We start from the raw sequence: 19007 nt of genomic DNA, 5'->3' as shown, positions 1-19007 counted from the left end.
CTGATTTTGGTATCAGGGTGATGGTGGCCTCGTAGAATGAGTTTGGGAGTGTTCCTCCCTCTGCTATATTTTGGAAGAGTTTGAGAAGGATAGGTGTTAGCTCTTCTCTAAATGTTTGATAGAATTCACCAATGAAGCCATCTGGTCCTGGGCTTTTGTTTGTTGGAAGATTTTTAATCACAGTCTCAATTTCAGTACTTGTGCTTGGTCTGTTTATATTTTCTATTTCTTCCTGGTTCAGTCTCAGAAGGTTGTGCCTTTGTAAGAATTTGTCCATTTCTTCCAGGTTGTCCATTTGATTGGCATAGAGTTGCTTGTAGTAATCTCTCATGATCCTTTGTATTTCTGCAGTGTCAGTTGTTAACTTCTCCTTTTTCATTTCTAATTCTATTGATTTGAGTCTTCTCCCTTTTTTTCTTGATGAGTCTGGCTAATGGTTTATCAATTTTGTTTATCTTCTCAAAGAACCAGCTTTTAGTTTTATTGATCTTAGCTATTGTTTCCTTCATTTCTTTTTCATTTATTTCTGATCTGATCTTTATGATTTCTTTCCTTCTGCTAACTTTGGGTTTTTTTTTTTTTTTGTTCTTCTTTCTCTAATTACTTTAGGTGTAAGGTTAAGTTGTTTATTTGAGATGTTTCTTGTTTCTTGAGGTAGGATTATATTGCTATAAACTTCCCTCTTAGAACTGCTTTTGCTGCATCCCATAGGTTTTGGGTCATCGTGTTTTCATTGTCATTTGTTTCTAGGTATTTTTTGATTTCCTCTTTGATTTCTTCAGTGATCTCTTGGTTATTTAGTAGTATACTGTTTAGCCTCCATGTGTTTGTATTTTTTACAGATTTTTTTCCTGTCATTGCTATCTAGTCTCATAGCGTTGTGGTCAGAAAAGATACTTGATACGATTTCAATTTTCTTAAATTTACCAAGGCTTGATTTGTGACCCAAGATATGATCTATCCTGGAGAATGTTCCATGAGCACTTGAGAACAAAGTGTATTCTGTGTAGAGAATGGACTTGAGGACACGGGGAGGAGGAAGGGTAAGCTGGGACGAAGTGAGAGAGTGGCATGGACTTATATATATTACCAAATGTAAAATAGATAGCTAGTGGGAAGCAGCTGCATAGCACAGGGAGATCAGCTCAGTGCTTTGTGAGCACAGTGGTGGGATAGAGAGGGTGGGAGGGAGACTCAAGGGGGAGGATATATGAGGATATATGTATATGTATAGCTGATTCACTTTGTTATAAAGCAGAAACTAACACACCATTGTAAAGCAATTATACTCCAATAAAGATGTTAAAAAAAAGTAAAAGAAAGTGCATTCTGTTGTTTTTGGATGGAATGTCCTATTAATATCAATTAAGTCCATCTTATTTAATGTGTCATTTAAAGCTTTTGTTTCCTTATTTATTTTCATTTGTGGTGATCTGTCCATTGGTGAAATGGGGTGTTAAAGTCCCCTACTATGATTGTGTTATTGTCGATTTCTGCTTTTATGGCTGTTAGCATTTGCCTTATGTATTGAGGCGCTCCTATGTTGGCTGCATAAATATTTACAATTGCTCTATCTTCTTCTTGATTGATCCCTTGATCATTATGTAGTGTCCTTCTTTGTCTCTTGTAATAGTCTTTATTTTAAAGTCTCTTTTGTCTGATATGAGAATTGCTACTCCAGCTTTCTTTTGATTTCCATTTGCATGGAATATCTTTTTCCATCCCCTCACTTTTCGTCTGTGTGTGTCCCTAGGTCTGAAGTGGGTCTCTTGCATATATCTGGGTCTTGTTTTTGTATCCATTCAGCCAGTCTGTGTCTTTTGGTTAGAGCATTTAATCTATTTACATTTAAGGTAATTATTGATATGTATGTTCCTATTACCATTTTCTGAATTGTTTTGGATTTGTTATTTTAGGTCTTTTCCTTCTCTTGGTTTCCTGCCTAGAGAAGTTCCTTTGGCATTTGTGGTAAAGCTGGTTTGGTAGTGCTGAATTCTCTTAGCTTTTGCTTGTCTGTAAAGGTTTTAATTTCTCCATAGAATCTGAATGAGATGCTTTCTGGATAGAGTAATCTTGGTTGTTGGTTTTTCCCTTTCATCACTTTAAATATGTCCTTTCATTCCCTTCTGGCTGGCAGAGTTTCTGCTGAAAGATCAGCTGTTAACTTTATGGGGATTCCCTTGTATGTTATTTGTTGTTTTTCCCTTGCTGCTTTTAATATTTTTTCTTTGTATTTAATTTTTGATAGTTTGATTAATATGTGTCTTGTCATGCTTCTCCTTGGATTTATCCTGTATGGGACTCTCTGTGCTTCCTGGACTTGTTTGAGTATTTCCTTTCCCGTATTAGGGAAGTTTTCAACTATAATCTCTTCAAATATTTTCTCAGTCCCTTTCTTTTTCTCTTCTTCTTCTGGGACCCCTATAATTTGAACGTTGGTGCGTTTAATGTTGTCCCAGAGGTCTCTGAGACTGTCCTCAATTCTTTTCATTCTTTTTTCTTTATTCTGCTTTGCAGTAGTTATTTCCACTGTTTTATCTTCCAGGTCACTTATCTGTTCTTCTGCCTCAGTTATTCTGCTATCGATCCCTTCTAGAGAATTTTTAATTTCATTTATTGTGTTGTTCATCATTGTTTGTTTGCTCTTTAGTTCTTCTAGGTCCTTGTTAAACGTTTCTTGTATTTTCTCTATTCTATTTCCAAGATTTTGGATCATCTTTACTATCATTATTCTGAATTCTTTTTCAGGTAGACTGCCTATTTCCTCTTCATTTGTTTGGTCTGGTGGGTTTTTACCTTGCTCTTTCATCTGCTGTGTGTTTCTGTGTCTTCTCATTTTGCTTCACTTACTTTGTTTGGGGTCTCCTTTTCGCAGGCTGCAGGTTCATAGTTCCCATTGTTTTTGGTGTCTGCCCCCAGTGACTAAGTTTGGTTCAGTGGGTTGTGTAGGCTTCCTGGTGGAGGGGACTAGTCTCTGTGTTTTGGTGGATGAGGCTGGATCTTGTCTTTCTGGTGGGCAGGACCACGGCCGGTGGTGTGTTTTGGGGTGTCTGTGACCTTATGATTTTAGGTAGCCTCTCTGCTAATGGGTGGGGTTGTGTTCCTGTCTTGCTAGGTTGGCATAGGGTGTCCAGCACTGTAGCTTGCTGGTCGATGAGTGGAGCTGGGTCTGAGTGTTGAGATGGAGATCTCTGGGAGAGCTTTCGCTGCTTGATATTATGTAGAGCCGGGAGGTCTCTGGTGGACCAGTGTCCTAACCTCGGCTCTGCCACCTCAGAGGCACAGACCTGATACCTCGCCGGAGCACCAAAACCCTGTCAGCCACACGGCTCAGAAGAAAAGGGAGAAGAAAAGAAAGTAATAAAATAAAATAAAATAAAATAAAGTTATTAAAATAAAAAATTAAAACATTATTAAAAATTTTAAAATTAAACAGTAATAAAAAAAAGAAAAGAAAGAAAGAAGGAGCAACCAAACCGAAAAACAAATCCACCAATGATAACAATCGCTAAAAAGTATACTAAAAAAAAAAAAAAAAGACAGAACCGTAGGACAAATGGTAAAAGCAAAGCTATACAGACAAAATCACACAAAGAAGCATACACATACACACTCACAAAAAGAGAAAAAGGAAAAAAATATATATATCTATACTAAAAAAAAAAGGAAGAGAGCAACCAAATCGATAAAAAAATCTACCAATGATAATAAACTCTAAATACTAAACTAAGATAAACATAAAACCAGAAACAAATTAGATGCAGAAAGCAAACCCCGAGTCTATAGTTGCTCCCAAAGTCCACTGCCTTGATTTTGGGATGATTCGTTGTCTATTCAGGTATTCCAGTGATGCAGGGTACATCAAGTTGATTTTGGAGATTTAATCCACTGCTTCTGAAGCTGCTGGGGAAATTTCTCTTTCTCTTCCTTCTTCACACAGCTCCTGGGGTCCAGCTTTGGATTTGGACCTGCCTCTGCATGTAGGTCGCCTGAGGGCGTCTGTTCTTCACTCAGACAGGACGGGGTTAAAGGAGCAGCTGATTCGGGGGCTCTGGCTCACTCAGGCTGGGGGGAGGGAGGGGTACAGATGTGGGGCGAGCCTGCGGCGGCAGAGGCCAGCGTGACATTGCAACAGCCTGAGGTGCGCCGTGCATTCTCCCGGGGAAGTTGTCCCTGGATCACGGGACCCTGGCAGTGGCGGCCTGCACAGGCTCCCGGGAGGGGAGGTGTGGATAGTGACCCGTGCTTGCACACAGGCTTCTTGGTGGCAGCAGCAGCAGCCTTAGCGTCTCATGCCCGTCTCTGGGGTCCGCGCTGATAGCTGCGGCTCATGCCCATCTCTGGAGCTCATTTAGGCGGTGCTCTGAATCCCCTCTCCTCGTGCACCCGGAAACAATGGTCTCTTGCCTCTTCGGCAGGTCCAGACTTTGTCCCGGACTCTCTCCCGGCTGGCTGTGGCGCACTAGCCCCCTTCAGGCTGTGCTCACGCAGCCAACTTCAGTCCTCTCCCTGTAATCTGACCTCTGAAGCCCAAGCCTCAGCTCCCAGCCCCCGCCCGCCCCGGCGGGTGAGCAGCCAAGTGTCTCAGGCTGGTGAGTGCTGGTCGGCACCGATCCTCTGTGCGGCAATCTCTCCACTTTGCCCTCCGCCCCCCGTTGCTGCGCTCTCCTCCGTGGCTCTGAAGCTTCCCCCCCGCCCACCCCTCGTCTCCGCCAACGAAGGGGCTTCCTAGTGTGTGGAAACCTTTCCTCCTTCACAGCTCCCTCCCACTGGTGCAGGTCCTGTCCCTATTCTTTTGTCTCTGTTTTTCCTTTTTTCTTTTGCCCTACCCAGGTACATGGGGAGTTTCTTGCCTTTGGGGAAGTCTGAGGGCTTCTGCCAGCATTCAGTAGGTGTTGTGTAGGAGTTGTTCCACATGTAGATGTATTTCTGATGTATTTGTGGGGAGGAAGGTGATCTCCATGTCTTACTCCTCCACCATCTTGAAGGTCTCTCCCCAGGTAGTATATTTTTAAGGTTTGGTTTTTCTGGCTGTTTGTTGCTACTGCACAGACCTCACATCTTTTTTTCTTTCTTTCTTACTTGCTAACTAGGACTTCTGGTACAATGATGAATAGAAGCAGTGATTGTGGGCAGCCTTGCCTCATCCTGATTTTAAAGGGAATGCTTCTAGTGTTTCACTGCTGAGAAAGAACTTTGCTGTATTTGATGCCCATAATCAAGTCAAGGAAGTTTCTTTTTATTCCTAGTTTCTAAAGTTTTTATCAGGAATGAGTGTTGCATTTTATCAAATATTTTTCTCTATCGAGTTGATCATTTGGATTTTCTCTTCTAATCCTATAAGAGGAAGTGACATTTTAGATTTTATTATCAGTATATTCTTTTGGGAATGCCAACATTTCCCGAAAATTTCTTTTACTTCCTGTAGAAGATTAGATCTCTTCTGGGATTTTCTTTTCCTCAGTCTTTAGAATAGTGTGTTCATCCTTTTCCCTTCTGCAGCACTTATCCATATCTGCTATGTTGGGTTTCTTTCTCATCTTATAAACCAACTTTTATGCAGATTTAGTGATTTCAGCAAGAGTTACTGAATTGCCCTTGCTCCTCTCTCTGAGTTGATGGCTCCAGTTTCTGACAGACATCCACCTCTTTCCCTAAACTGCCCTGCATTGGCATCTCCCTACCACACTGCCTAATTTTCTAGGATAAACTTATTTTTAAACTGTGATAGTTAGACTTTCAAATAGTGTGCTCAATATGACTTCTATCAGCTACACCTCAATAAAAATGTATATATTGCTTCTAAAGTTTAAGCCATGAGTCCAGTTGTTAATCTTAAGGGATAAGTATAATAAATACACTACACAGCATCTAGAAAGTCTGGAAACATAGGAAGTGGTGCACAAATTATGCTTTGTTCAACTGAACTATTGGACCCATTGCTTTAGATCTAAAGGTACTTCACCAGAAAAGGTCTCTTAAGGTTGAAGAAAAACCTATTGAGCATATTCTTTGAAACTGTTAACGTACTATTTTTAAATGAGTTTATCTTGACAATTCTCTGCATCTACAAAGTTTGCTGCAAGGTTCGGCCTTTCTATAATGCTCTATACTTGGGGACTTCCCCTTTTGTAGTGCACCAAGTCATTACCAAATTTCCCTCCAGTTTTTAATCATTTGTTTTCTATCATTCTCAGTATGTCTGGGTTGTATTAGTTTTCTTTTGCCATGTGACAAATTACCAGAAAGCTAGTTAGCAGCTTATTATAACCTCCATTTATTAGCTCACAGTTCTATAAGTCAGAAGACTAGCAAGGCTTACCTGGGTTCTCTGACACAGCTTTTCGGGGTCTCAAAAACTGAGATCAAGGTGTCAGCTAGGCTGAGTTCTCATCTGGCATTTCCGGAGAAGAATGCTCCTCCAAGCTCATCCTGTTGTTGGCAGAATTCACTTCCTTGCAGTTGTAGAGCTGAAGTCCCATGTCATTGCTGTCTAACAGCTGTGGGCCAGGCTCAGCCCCTAAAGAGCATCCTCATTCCTTGCCATGCAGCCCCCCCTCCATGTTCAGATGGAGAATTTCTTGCAGGTCAATCCCCCTTACACTTGGAATCTCTGCCATCACCATCTCTGACCTCTAGACACAAATTTAAAGGGCTCACATGACTAGGCCAGGCTCACCTGAATAATCTTTCCTTTGACTAACTCAGAGTTAACTGATTAGTAGCCTTAATTACATCTGCAAGATTCCTTTTGCCACATAAGATAAAATAATCACAGGAGTAATATCTCATCATTCTCACAGCTTCCACCCACACTCAAAGGGAGATTATACAAGGGTGCAGGTCATTGAGAGTCATCCTAGGATTCTGCCCACCACACTAGTTATTTTAAAAAACTGAAGGGGATGGGCACATAAGGAAACAGTTCTCTACTTCAGAGAACTGCTCCTAAGGGTCAGCTACCCAGTGTTTGGGTGCTGTCTGACCTGGGCCTGAGTCACTGGACAGGTAGTGTTTTTCTGTATTCTGTCACTCAGCGAGCCTCTGGTTTATGAAATCAGGCTGAGTATGCCCAAGACCTGAGTCTGCATTAGTTGTTCTCAGTCTAGCTCTATCCGCCTTATATTTAGTAGTGATTCATTGGAATCTGATGTGAGGTTATTTTTCAGATTCAGTTTTCTATGTTACTGAGAGTTTTCATATTTTTCTGTATTTAATGAGAAGTTGGGATCAAGTATATTGAAGATTGCTAGCCAACTGTCGTATTGAAGTCTTTCTGATTTTTGCATGTTGAGCATGTTGTTACTTGTGTTTTTATATGATTATCATCTATTATTCATCATGGCGGTTCTTTATTTTGATCTGAATCGGATGCACAGCTGCACCATCTCATACATTTTAATGTGTGTCTGGATTCCTAGTCCAGAGTCCAGGCCTTCTGTGCTTGCCCCCTTCTCCCTCCATGCCTCGCCCCACCTCTCCCCCTATATCCCTCCAAGTCCAAAATCCAAACCTCACACTCACGTGATAGTGCCTATTAGGATCAATTTCCATTCGTTCACTTCCTGACAGTACATAATTTTGAGCCTATTGTGCCTATAAAGGAATACCAGAAACACCGTAAGGTTATATTGTATTTATTATCATCTGTTTTAGTTTAGTTTGGGGAAGTGATTAAAAAGAATCCACAGTACAGCATCGTGACACGAGCTAATAATACTGTATTGCATATTTGAAAGTTGCTAAGAGAGGAGATCTTAAAAATGCTCATCACCAGAAAAAAATGCTGTAACTGTGGTGATAGGACGTTAACTCAACTTACTGTGATGATCATTTCACAATATATACATATATCTAATCACTACGTTGTATACCTTAAAACTAATACATTGTTATATGTCAGCTATAGTTCCATAAAATTAAAAAATAAATAAAATATCTCCACTGCTGAAAAATAAATCAGCTTGAGCCCAACTATAGAACTTTAAAGACAGGATTCATCCACAGGGTTCTATCTCTGGGAACGTGCATGTCTCTTTTTAAAGGAGCTCTGTTCTGTGTGGCTGGACCTTTAAACAAAATACTATCTCTGACAGGCTGGCCAATAATGAATGTGAATTTGTCCAAAGTTTAGGATAGGATGATTAAAAATGATCCAGATTCAACTCTCAAAAAAAAAAAAAAAATCCACATAGAGAGAGTAGGCTGGGTCACTGCTCAGTCTTGACTGTTCCACTTTCCTGATGAGGGAGGGCTCTTGCATAAGTATTTTCATAGGTACCTACATTTTAAAGAAAAATAAGAGTTTTCTCATTTTTAAAAAGGCAGCCTTGCTGTTACAATATAATGTCAAGAAGAGCTGTGGATAATATTCAGAGATGTATGTGGGCTCAAACAGGGTTAAGGTATAGCTGGCTGTTAGTCTGTGAAGCATTTGTTTCTTGGCTCTTAACAAGTCTGAGTTCTTAGATCTGCACTGAGAATCACAGATATGGGCATAGCCTCGGGAGAGGAAAGCAAGTTCACTGTCTGTTTATACATTTGCCAATCATCCTTTTAATCTCTGTCGAATTATCTCCTTAAGCTTCCAGGAGCTTTTTATGTCATCTTTCGAAACAGTAAATCACTTTATTAGGTTTTTAAAAGAACATTCATAATGGCATTTCCATAAGCCATTTTGTAAATTAATGCAATTTCCTTTCTGTTTAACCTGTTTGCAAGAAGCTATTTTACATTTCTGCTGCAGTTCAGAAGAGCACAGTTATTTCGTAATTTAATTTGCAGCCTGGTATGTAGAATGAATGCCTTTGACTCATTTAAATTATTATATACACTAAAGCAGCATTTCTTACCAATATTCATGAGTGTTTGTTTTGCTTTTTGTCACCCAGCATTGGGATCCCGACACAGGCCAGACCTGGTGCCTAGCACTCCATCGCTGTTTGAAGCTGCTTCCTTGGCGACCACAATTTCATCTTCTTCCTTGTACGTCAGTGAACATTATCCACACGACAGGACTACGCTTTATTCAAGCAGGTAATACTTAGTGCAATCAAACTACCAGTAGGCTATTACCACACTAACATCACAGCTAGCCAGTATCTCTGAATGAGAACAAGTCATCCCTAACAACCAGGATGGGACTGTCGCCTACCCTGTAAGTAAGAGAAAGAGAGAAAATGCTGGATATTTACTGTGACAGGAGGGGAAACCCTCCTGATTTTTCTGTACAGTTAATCATTATGTCCTGTAGAAACTATGTACTTCACTCTGTGGAAGAAGATGAATCTTTCATCATTTTTATTTTAATAATCGTATGAGTGGATTTTTTAAGCAAGCACTCTTGGTTAATATTTACACAAATAGCTACAAAGTATCTGAATATTTTCTTTCTGTATGAGTGACCTTAGTAACTACTGATAGATAGAATAACAGCCCCCGCAAATTGTCCACATCCTAATCCCTGGTATCTGTGACGCTGTTACCTTATATAACAAAAGGGGCTTTCTTTTTTTTTAATTTTTTTAACATCTTTATTGGAGTATAATTGCTTTGCAATGTTGTGTTAGTTTCTGCTGCATATCAAAGTGAATCAGCTGTACGTATACATATTTCCCCATATCCCCTCCCTCTCGCGCCTCCCTCCCTCCAACCCTCCCTATCCCACCCCTCTAGATGGTCACAAAGCACTGAGCTGATCTCCCTGTGCTATGCAGCTGCTACCCACTAGCTATCTATTTTACATTTGGTAGTGTATATATGTCCATGCCACTCTCACTTTGTCCCAGCTTACCCTTCCCCCTCCCTGTGTCCTCAAGTCCATTCTCTATGTCTGCATATTTATTCCTGTCCTGCCCCTAGGTTCTTCAGAACCATATTTTTTTTTTTTTTAGATTCCGTATATATGTGTTAGCATACGGTATTTGTTTTTCTCTTTCTGACTTACTTCACTCTGTATGACACACTCTAGGTCCATCCACCTCACTACAAATAACTCAATTTCGTTTCTTTTTATGGCTGAGTAATATTCCATTGTATATATGTGCCACATCTTCTTTATCCATTCATCTGTCGATGGACACTTAGGTTGCTTCCATGTCCTGGCTATTGTAAATAGAGCTGCAGTGAACATTGTGGTACATGACTCTTTTTGAATTATGGTTTTCTCAGGGTATATGCCCAGTAGTGGGATTGCTGGGTCGTATGGTAGTTCTATTTTTAGTTTTTTAAGGAACCTCCATACTGTTCTCCATAGTGGCTGTATCAATTTACATTCCCACCAACAGTGAAAGAGGGTTCCCTTTTCTCCACACCCTCTCCAGTATTTATTGTTTCTAGATTTTTTGATGATGGCCATTCTGACCGGTGTGAGATGATATCTCATTGTAGTTTTGATTTGCATTTCTCTAATGATTAATGATGTTGAGCATCCTTTCATGTGTTTGTTGGCAATCTGTATATCTTCTTTGGAGAAATGTCTGTATAGGTCTTCTGCCCATTTTTGGATTGGGTTGTTTGTTTTTTTGATATGGAGCTGCATGAGCTGCTTGTAAATTTTGGAGATTAATCCTTTGTCAGTTGCTTCATTGGCAAATTTTTTCTCCCATTCTGAGGGTTGTCTTTTTGTCTTGTTTATGGTTTCCTTTGCTATGCAAAAGCTTTTAAGTTTCATTAGGTCCCATTTGTTTATTTTTGTTTTTATTTCCATTTCTCTAGGAGGTGGCTCACAAAGGATCTTGCTGTGATTTATGTCATAGAGTGTTCTGCCTATGTTTTCCTCTAAGAGTTTTATAGTGTCTGGCCTTACACTTAGGTCTTTAATCCATTTTGAGTTTATTTTTGTGTATGGTGTTAGGGAGTGTTCTAATTTCATTCTTTTACATATAGCTGTCCAGTTTTCCCAGCACCACTTATTGAAGAGGCTGTCGCAAAATGGGCTTTGCCAGTATGACTGAGTTAAAGGTCTGGAGATGGGAGGAGTATCCTGAATTATGCAGATAGGCCCAATGTAATCACAGGGTCCTTGTCAGAGGAAGTCAGGAAGATTAGAGTCAGAGAAGGAGATGTGATGGCAGAAGCAGAGGTCAGAGAGAGAGAAAGATTTGAAGATGCTACACTGTTGGCTTTGAAGGTGGAGGACAGGGCATGAGTCAAGGAATGCAGGCAGAGTCTAAATGCCAAAACAGGCAAGGAAACAGATTCTCCCTTAGAGCATCCACAAAGGAACACAGTTCTTCCAACCCCTTGAATTTTAGGACTTCTAACTGCCAGAGCTATAAAGTAATAAATTTGTCTTATTTTAAGACATTAAGTTTATGACAATTTGTCACAGCAGCAATAGGAAACTAATACAGGGACTCTCAAACATTTAAAGTGAATTTGAATATTGGGGAGGGGTACTGAGGTTTCTTAGATAGAAAGTTAATTTCTTCTTCTTCTTTTTTTTTAAACAAAATATTCTCAAGCATTGGTTCTAGTAATAGAAAGTACCTCTACAAAGAGGTCACAACATTGTGGGATTAGCTATTTTTTCTATGTTTATATATGCACTTTTGTAACTAGCTTCAGTTACAGGTCAGGGATAACTATGTATACGTTCTCAAAAATTATCTGTTAAATGTTGAACTGGTTCTTGTCATAATTCAGCTCTCAAGAATCAAGATCAAATTTGTGCAGGTGAAATGTTTTTTATACTGTAAGTCATTTCCCCCTCCACCCTAGCAACTTGGTTCACTTCCAGAAAGAGGACTCAATATGGTAGATTCATTTTTAATGTGTGCATGTTTATAAATTCTAGCTTGGTCTTTTGGCAAGTTAAGTTTTGGTAGTTGGAGGTTCTAGAAATTCTCTTTTTGTTGCTGTTCTCTTCTCTCTTGGCTAGATACAGGTTAGGTAGTAGCAGGTGAGACAGCCCATCTAGGTCTGGAGAAGAGGAGCAAATGACAAGGTGAATCACAAATCTTGGCTGGGCTTCCGTTTGGATAGCTCTGCTGTAGGACCAACAAATAAGGCTCCATTGTAAATTATTCAACTCACCTGAACTGTAAAAGTAATTTGGTTAGCTTCCTCAAATTAGAAGAATTTAAAGTGACTTATACCTAAAACGAATGTGTACCTTGAATGTTCAGATTTGTTATGTAAATTTGTCAAGCAACAGTTTTTCCTATCTGTACGGTACAGCTGAAGGCTGTTGTTTTGTTCTCAAATATAAATAGCAGCTCGAAAGATGGCTGGAAAGTTGCAGGAAATTCTTTGCAAGGTCAAAAACAATTCTCATGTGAAGCTGTGGTGGTTTCTTACCATTTGCTACTGTTCTCATTATCAGGGCAGATAGTTGGATATGTATTAAATTATTTACTAGAATTTTCAGCACAAAAATAAAAGGGTTTTGTTTGTTTGTTTTTGGTGGCAGTGGTTTTGATTAAGTATTCAGTCTCTTGGCCAGAGGTATTCAACTCTTGGGTATTCATAAGGTTCCTTCAGGATCTGAATCAGAGTTCCTGCTGACTCCCAATCCTTTCTGGCCAGCTTGGGTGCAAGCTACCTCTGCATGCTCCAGGGCTATGGTATAACTCTTGGTACTTTTATTTATGCTGACAGTGGTTAACATGTATATTTAGATGGGAAAAGCATCAGTGTTATCTATGATATTTCACCCCCCCCTTTTTTTTTTTTAAGAGAATTGTTTGAAATAAATCTTCTGTGGCATTGTATCTCCAAATTGCGATTTGATATCTTATATTTAGCTATCCATCCGGGTTCGGTTGCAAAAACAAGAAACCACTCTAAAGCAGAAAGGGATTTGATACAGGGAATTCACAAAGTCTTTAAAAAGGCTTGGGGAGTGGGCTCTGGGCTGAACATCAGAAAACCACACCAGCTACACACCACGGAGCTGGCCTACCAGCAGCCTTTGTCACAATCAAGTGGGTGGCCTGCCAAAGGAATGCAAGCCAGAGAAAAGCATACTGTGAACCTAGAATTTTTTTTTTTTTGTAGAGTGCTATACAATTTATTTATTTATTTACTTACTTACTTACTTATTTATTATTAGTTATCTAGTTTATACATATTAGTGTATATATATGAATCCCAATCTCCCAGTTCATCCCACCATCACCGCCCGCCCGCTTCCCCCCCTTGGTGTCCATACATTTGTTCTCTACATCTGTGTCTCTATTTCTGCCCTGCAAACCGGTTCATCTGTACCATTTTTCTAGATTCCACATATATGCGTTAATATACGATATTTGTTTTTCTCTTTCTGACTTACTTCAATCTGTTTGACAGTCTCTAGGTCCATCTACGTCTCTACAAATGACCCAATTACATTCCTTTTTATGGCTGAGTAATATTCCATTGTATATACGTACCACATCTTCTTTATCCATTCGTCTGTCGATGGGCATTTAGGTTGCTTCCATGACCTGGCTATTGTAAATAGTGCTGCAATGAACATTGGGGTGCATGTGTCTTTTTGAATTATGGTTTTCTCTGGGTATATGCCCAGAGTGGCATTGCTGGGTCATATGGTAATTCTATTTTTAGTTTTTTAAGGAACCTCCATACTGTTCTTCATAGTGGCTGTATCAATTTACATTCCCTCCAACAGTGCAAGAGGGTTCCCTTTTCTCCACACCCTCTCCAGCATTTGTTGTTTGTAGATTTTCTGATGATGACCATTCTAACTGGTGTGAGGTGATACCTCATTGTAGTTTTGATTTGCATTTCTCTAATAATTACTGATGTTGAGCATCTTTTCATGTGCCTCTTGGGCATCTGTATGTCTTCTTTGGAGAAATGTCTATTTAGGTCTTCTGCCCATTTTTTATTGGGTTTTTTTTTTTTAATATTGAGCTGCATGAGCTGTTTATATATTTTGGAGAGTAATCCTTTGTCCACTGATTCGTTTGCAAATGTTTTCGCCCATTCTGAGGGTTGTCTTTTCATCTTCTTTATAGTTTCCTTTGCTGTGCAAAAGCTTTTAAGTTTCATTAGGTCCCATTTGTTTATTTTTATTTTTATTTCCATTACTCTAGGAGGTGGGTAAAAAAGATCTTGCTGTGATTTATGTCAAAGAGTGTTCTTCCTATGTTTTCCTCTAAGAGTTTTATAGTGCCCCGTCTTACATTTAGATCTTTAATCCATTTTGAGTTTATTTTTGTGTATGGTGTTAGGGAATGTTCTGATTTCATTCTTTTACATGTAGCTATCCAGTTTTCCCAGCACCAATTATTGAAGAGACCGTTGTTTCTCCATTTTATATCCTTGCCTCGTTTGTCATAGATTAGTTGACCATAGGTGTGTGGGTTTATCTCTGGGCTTTCTATCCTGTTCCATTGATCTATATTTCTGTTTTTGTGCCAGTACCATATTGTCTTGATTACTGTAGCTTTGTAGTATAGTCTGAAGTCAGGGAGTCTGATTCCTCCAGCTCCATTCTTTTCCCTCAAGATTGCTTTGGTTATTCGGGGTCTTTTGTGTCTCCATACAAATTTTAAGATTTTTTGTTCTAGTTCTGTAAAAAATGTCACTGGTAATTTGATAAGGATTGCATTGAATCTGTAGATTGTTTTGGGTGGTATAGTCATTTTCACAATATTGATTCTTCCAATCTAAGAACATGGTGTATCTCTCTCCATCTATTTGTGTCATGTTTGATTTCTTTCATCAATGTCCTATAGTTTTCTGCATACAGGTCTTTTGTCTCCTTAGGTAGGTTTATTCCTAGGTATTTTATTCTTTTTGTTGCCATGGTGAATGGGATTGTTTCCTTAATTTCTCGTTCTGATCTTTCATTGTTAGTGTACAGGAATGCAAGAGATTTCTGTGCATTAATTTTGTATCTTGCAACTTTACCAAATTCATTGATTAGCTCTAGTAGTTTTCTTGTGGCATCTTTAGGATTATCTATGCATAGTATCATGTCATCTGCGAACAGTGACAGTTTTACTTCTTCTTTTCCAATTTGTATTCCTTTTATTTCTTTTTCTTCTCTGATTGCCATGGCTAGGACTTCCAAAACTATGTTGAATAATAGTGGCAAGAGTGGACATCCTTGTCTTGTTCCTGATCTAAGAGGAAATGCTTTCAGTTTTTCACCATTGAGAATGATGTTAGCTGTGCGTTTGTCATATATGGCCTTTAGTATGTTGAGGTAGTTCCCTCTATGCCTACTTTCTGGAGAGTGTTTATCATAAATGCGTGTTGAATTTTGTCAAAAGCTTTTTCTGCATCTATTGAGATGATCATATGGTTTTCATTCTTCAATTTGTTAATATGGTGTATCACATTGATGGATTTGTGTATATTGAAGAATCCTTGCATCCCTGGGATAAATCCCACTTGATCATGGTGTATGATCCTTTTCAGGTGTTGTTGGATTCTGTTCACTAGTATTTTGTTGAGGATTTTTGCATCTATATTCATCAGTGATATTGGTCTATAATTTTCTTTTTTTGTAGTATCTTTGTCTGGTTTTGGTATCAGGGTGATGGTGGCCTCATAGAATGAGGTTGGGGGTGTTCCTTCCTTAGCTCTTCTCTAAATGTTTGATATACTTCACCTGTGAAGCCATCTGGTCCTGGACTTTTGTGTGTTGGAAGATTTTTTATCACAGTTTCAGTTTCATTACTTGTGATTGATCTGTTCATATTTTCTATTTCTTCCTGGTTCAGTCTTGGAAGGTTATACCTTTCTAAGAATTTGTCCATTTCTTCCAGGTTGTCCATTTTATTGGCATAAAGTTGCTTGTAGTAGTCTCTTAGGATGCTTTGTGTTTCTGTGTTGTCCATTGTAACTTGTCATTTTTCATTTCTAATTTTATTGATTTGAGTCCTCTCCCTCTTTTTCTTGATGAGTCTGGCTAAAGGTTTATCAATTTTGTTTATCTTCTCAAAGAACCAGCTTTTAGTTTTGTTGATCTTTGCTATTGTTTTGTTTCTATTTCATTTATTTCTGCTCTAATCTTTATGATTTCTTTCCTTCTGATAACTTTGGGTTTTGTTTGTTCTTCTTTCTCTAGTTCCTTTAGGTGTAAGGTTAGAGTTTATTTGAGATTTTTCTTGTTTCTTGAGGTAGGCTTGTATAGCTATAAACTTCCCTCTTAGAACTGCTTTTGCTGCATCCTATAGGTTTTGGGTCATCGTGTTTTCATTGTCATTTGTCTCTAGGTATTTTTTGATTTCCTCTTTGATTTCTTCAGTGACCTCTTGGTTATTTAGTAACGTATTGTTTAGCCTCCATGTGTTTGTGTTTTTTACATTTTTTCCCCTGTAATTGATTTCTAATCTCATAGCATTGTGTTCAGAAAAGATGCTTGATATGATTTCAATTTTCTTAAATTTACTGAGGCTTGATTTGTGACCCAAGATCTGATCTATCCTGGAGAATGTTCCGTGCGCACTTGAGAAGAAAGTGTAATCTGCTGTTTTTGGATGGAATGTCCTATAAATATCAATTAAGTCTATCTGGTCTATTGTGTCATTTAAAGCTTGTGTTTCCTTATTTATTTTCTGTTTGGATGATCTGTCCATTGGTGTAAGTGAGGTGTTAAAGTCCCCCACTATTATTGTGTTACTGTCGATTTCCTCTTTTATAGCTGTTAGCAGTTGCCTTATGTATTGAGGTACTCCAATGTTGAGTGCATATATATTTATAATTGTTATATCTTCTTCTTGGATTGATCCCTTGATCATTACGTAGTGTCCTTCCTTGTCTCTTGTAACATTCTTTATTTTAAAGTCTATTTTATCTGATATGAGTATTGCTACTCCAGCTTTCTTTTGATTTCCATTTGCATGGACTATCTTTTTCCATCCCCTCACTTTCAGTCTGTATGTGTCCCTAGGTCTGAAGTGGGTCTCTTGTAGACAGCATATATATGGGCCTTGTTTTTGTATCCATTCAGCAAGCCTGTGTCTTTTGGTTGGAGCATTTAATCCATTTACATTTAAGGTAATTTTTGATATGTATGTTCGTATTACCATATTCTTAATTGTTTTGGGTGTGTTTTTGTAGGTCCTTTTCTTCTTTTGTGTTTCACACTTAGAGAAGTTCCTTTAGCATTTGTTGTAGAGCTGGTTTGGTGGTGCTGAATTCTCTTAGCTTTTGCTTGTCTGTAAGGCTTTTGATTTCTCTGTTGAATCTGAATGAGATCCTTGCCAGGTAGAGTAATCTTGGTTGTACATTCTTCCCTTTTATCACTTTAAATATATCATTCCACTCCCTTCTGGCTTGTAGAGTTTCTGCTGAGAAATCAGCTGTTAACCTTATGGGAGTTCCCTTGTATGTTATTTGTCGTTTTTCCCTTGTTGCTTTTAATAATTTTTTTTTGCCTTTAATTTTTGTCAGTTTGATTACTATGTGTCTCAGTGTGTTTCTCCTTGGGTTTATCCTGCCTGGGACTGTCTTCACTTCCTGGACTTGGGTGGCTATTTCCTTTCCCTTGTTAGGGAAATTTTCAACTATAATCTCTTCCTATATTTTCTCGGTTCCTTTCTCTCTCTCTCCTTCTCAGACCCCTATAATTCGACTGTTGGTGCATTTAATGTTGTTCCAGAGGGTGCTTAGGCTGTCTTCATTTCATTTCATTCTTTTTTCTTTATTCTGTTCTGAGGCAGTGATTTCCACCAATCTGTCTTCCAGGTCACTTATCCGTTCTTCTGCCTCAGTTATTCTGCTATTAATTCCTTCTAGTGTATTTTTCATTTCAGTTATTATATTGTTCATCTCTGTTTGTTTGTTCTTTAATTCTTCTAGGTCTTTGTTAAACATTTCTTGCATCTTCTCGATCTTTGCCTCCATTCTTTTTCCGAGGTCCTAGATCATCTTCACTATCATTATTCTGAATTCTTTTTCTGGAAGGTTGCCTATTTCCACTTCATTTAGTTGTTTTTCTGGTGTTTTATCTTGTTCCTTCATTTGGTACATTGTCTTCTGCCTTTTCATTTTGTCTATCTTTCGGTGAATGTGGTTTTCGTTCCACAAGCTGCAGGATTGTAGTTCTTTTTGCTTCTGCTGTCTGCCCTCTGGAGTGAACCTAGAATGTTTTAAAAGAAACTAACATTTTAAAATCATATTGTTTCACTAAAATGCCCAGATCCTTTTGAAAAATCACTAGCTTTAGCACCAGTTGGCTCTGTTGCTTCCTGGCATTTATCTGCTGCAGGGGAGGAGCATGGATCCTCCAGGTCAGCAACCTCTGCTTTGTTCATCTCTGCTCTTGCCTGCCTGCTCCTGTGGGCCTTTCTGCTTTTAGCCTTGATGTATAAGAGAAGCCAAAGACATGCCTTGGATCTTAATGACTGCCTTATGGAAATCATAAGGAAAAGGTGTGAAAAAGGCACAGACATGCTAAAGAACCCTGAAGAGAAGTTATGGCATGCAAACCCCCAGGAATCCATATCCCTACTTCCCTGCCCACCATACCCATCCCTAATTATTCAACAGGGAAACCTTACCAGCAAACTGAAAAGAAGTTGTCATATTTTGTTCCTATCATTTTTTCCTTTAGAGCCCTCCTAGTCCTACGTGGTATCTCTTGAGGTTATACATAGACAATATTCTAAGTCTCCTGTGGCCCACTAAGGTTTAAGACCTAATCCAGATAGCCTGGAAAGAAAATTGATGTTATAATTCACGTGTTAGGCTTTTCTCTTTCTTTATCTATGAATCATTTTTCTGTTAAGGCAGAGTGGTCTGTTTTCCCACCTCGCATTATACTAAACGTATCTGCACTTAAATATGCTGTAAATACTTCAGCTAGTGGTTGTCATTCTGTCAGTCTTTTCAGAATCCTTAAGTTTGAAAAGTGTCAGCTAGTGCCTGGATGTCTCCACACCTAAATTATATACTGCAATGGGAAGCTGCTGTCTCTTAGAATTATTCCTTTTTTTAAAGGATTATTCTTTGTGACTTCAAAAACCCCAATCGCAATTTATTATTATTATTTTTTTAAGCGTACTCAAAAAATTGACTAGGAAGCAAAGAAAAAATAGTATCATTTT

At 38.7% G+C, this 19007-nt stretch overlaps 1 protein-coding gene across 6 annotated transcripts in view; it reads left to right on the top strand.

The window, feature by feature from the left end:
• Positions 1 to 19007, top strand: part of PIP5K1B (phosphatidylinositol-4-phosphate 5-kinase type 1 beta) — a 571896-nt gene that overhangs the window by 420111 nt on the left and 132778 nt on the right. For all 6 annotated transcript variants that reach the window (XM_061200361.1, XM_061200362.1, XM_061200360.1 and 3 more), the window contains one exon: positions 8892 to 9036. In XM_061200361.1, the coding sequence (XP_061056344.1) occupies positions 8892 to 9036 (145 nt within the window). The remainder of the gene's footprint in view (positions 1 to 8891; positions 9037 to 19007) is intronic.

This window comes from Eubalaena glacialis, chromosome 9, assembly GCF_028564815.1.
Source record: "Eubalaena glacialis isolate mEubGla1 chromosome 9, mEubGla1.1.hap2.+ XY, whole genome shotgun sequence".
Lineage (NCBI taxonomy): Eukaryota > Metazoa > Chordata > Mammalia > Artiodactyla > Balaenidae > Eubalaena > Eubalaena glacialis.
Note: the sequence above shows the minus strand (reverse complement) of the source record. Positions and strands in the feature narration are given on the sequence as shown.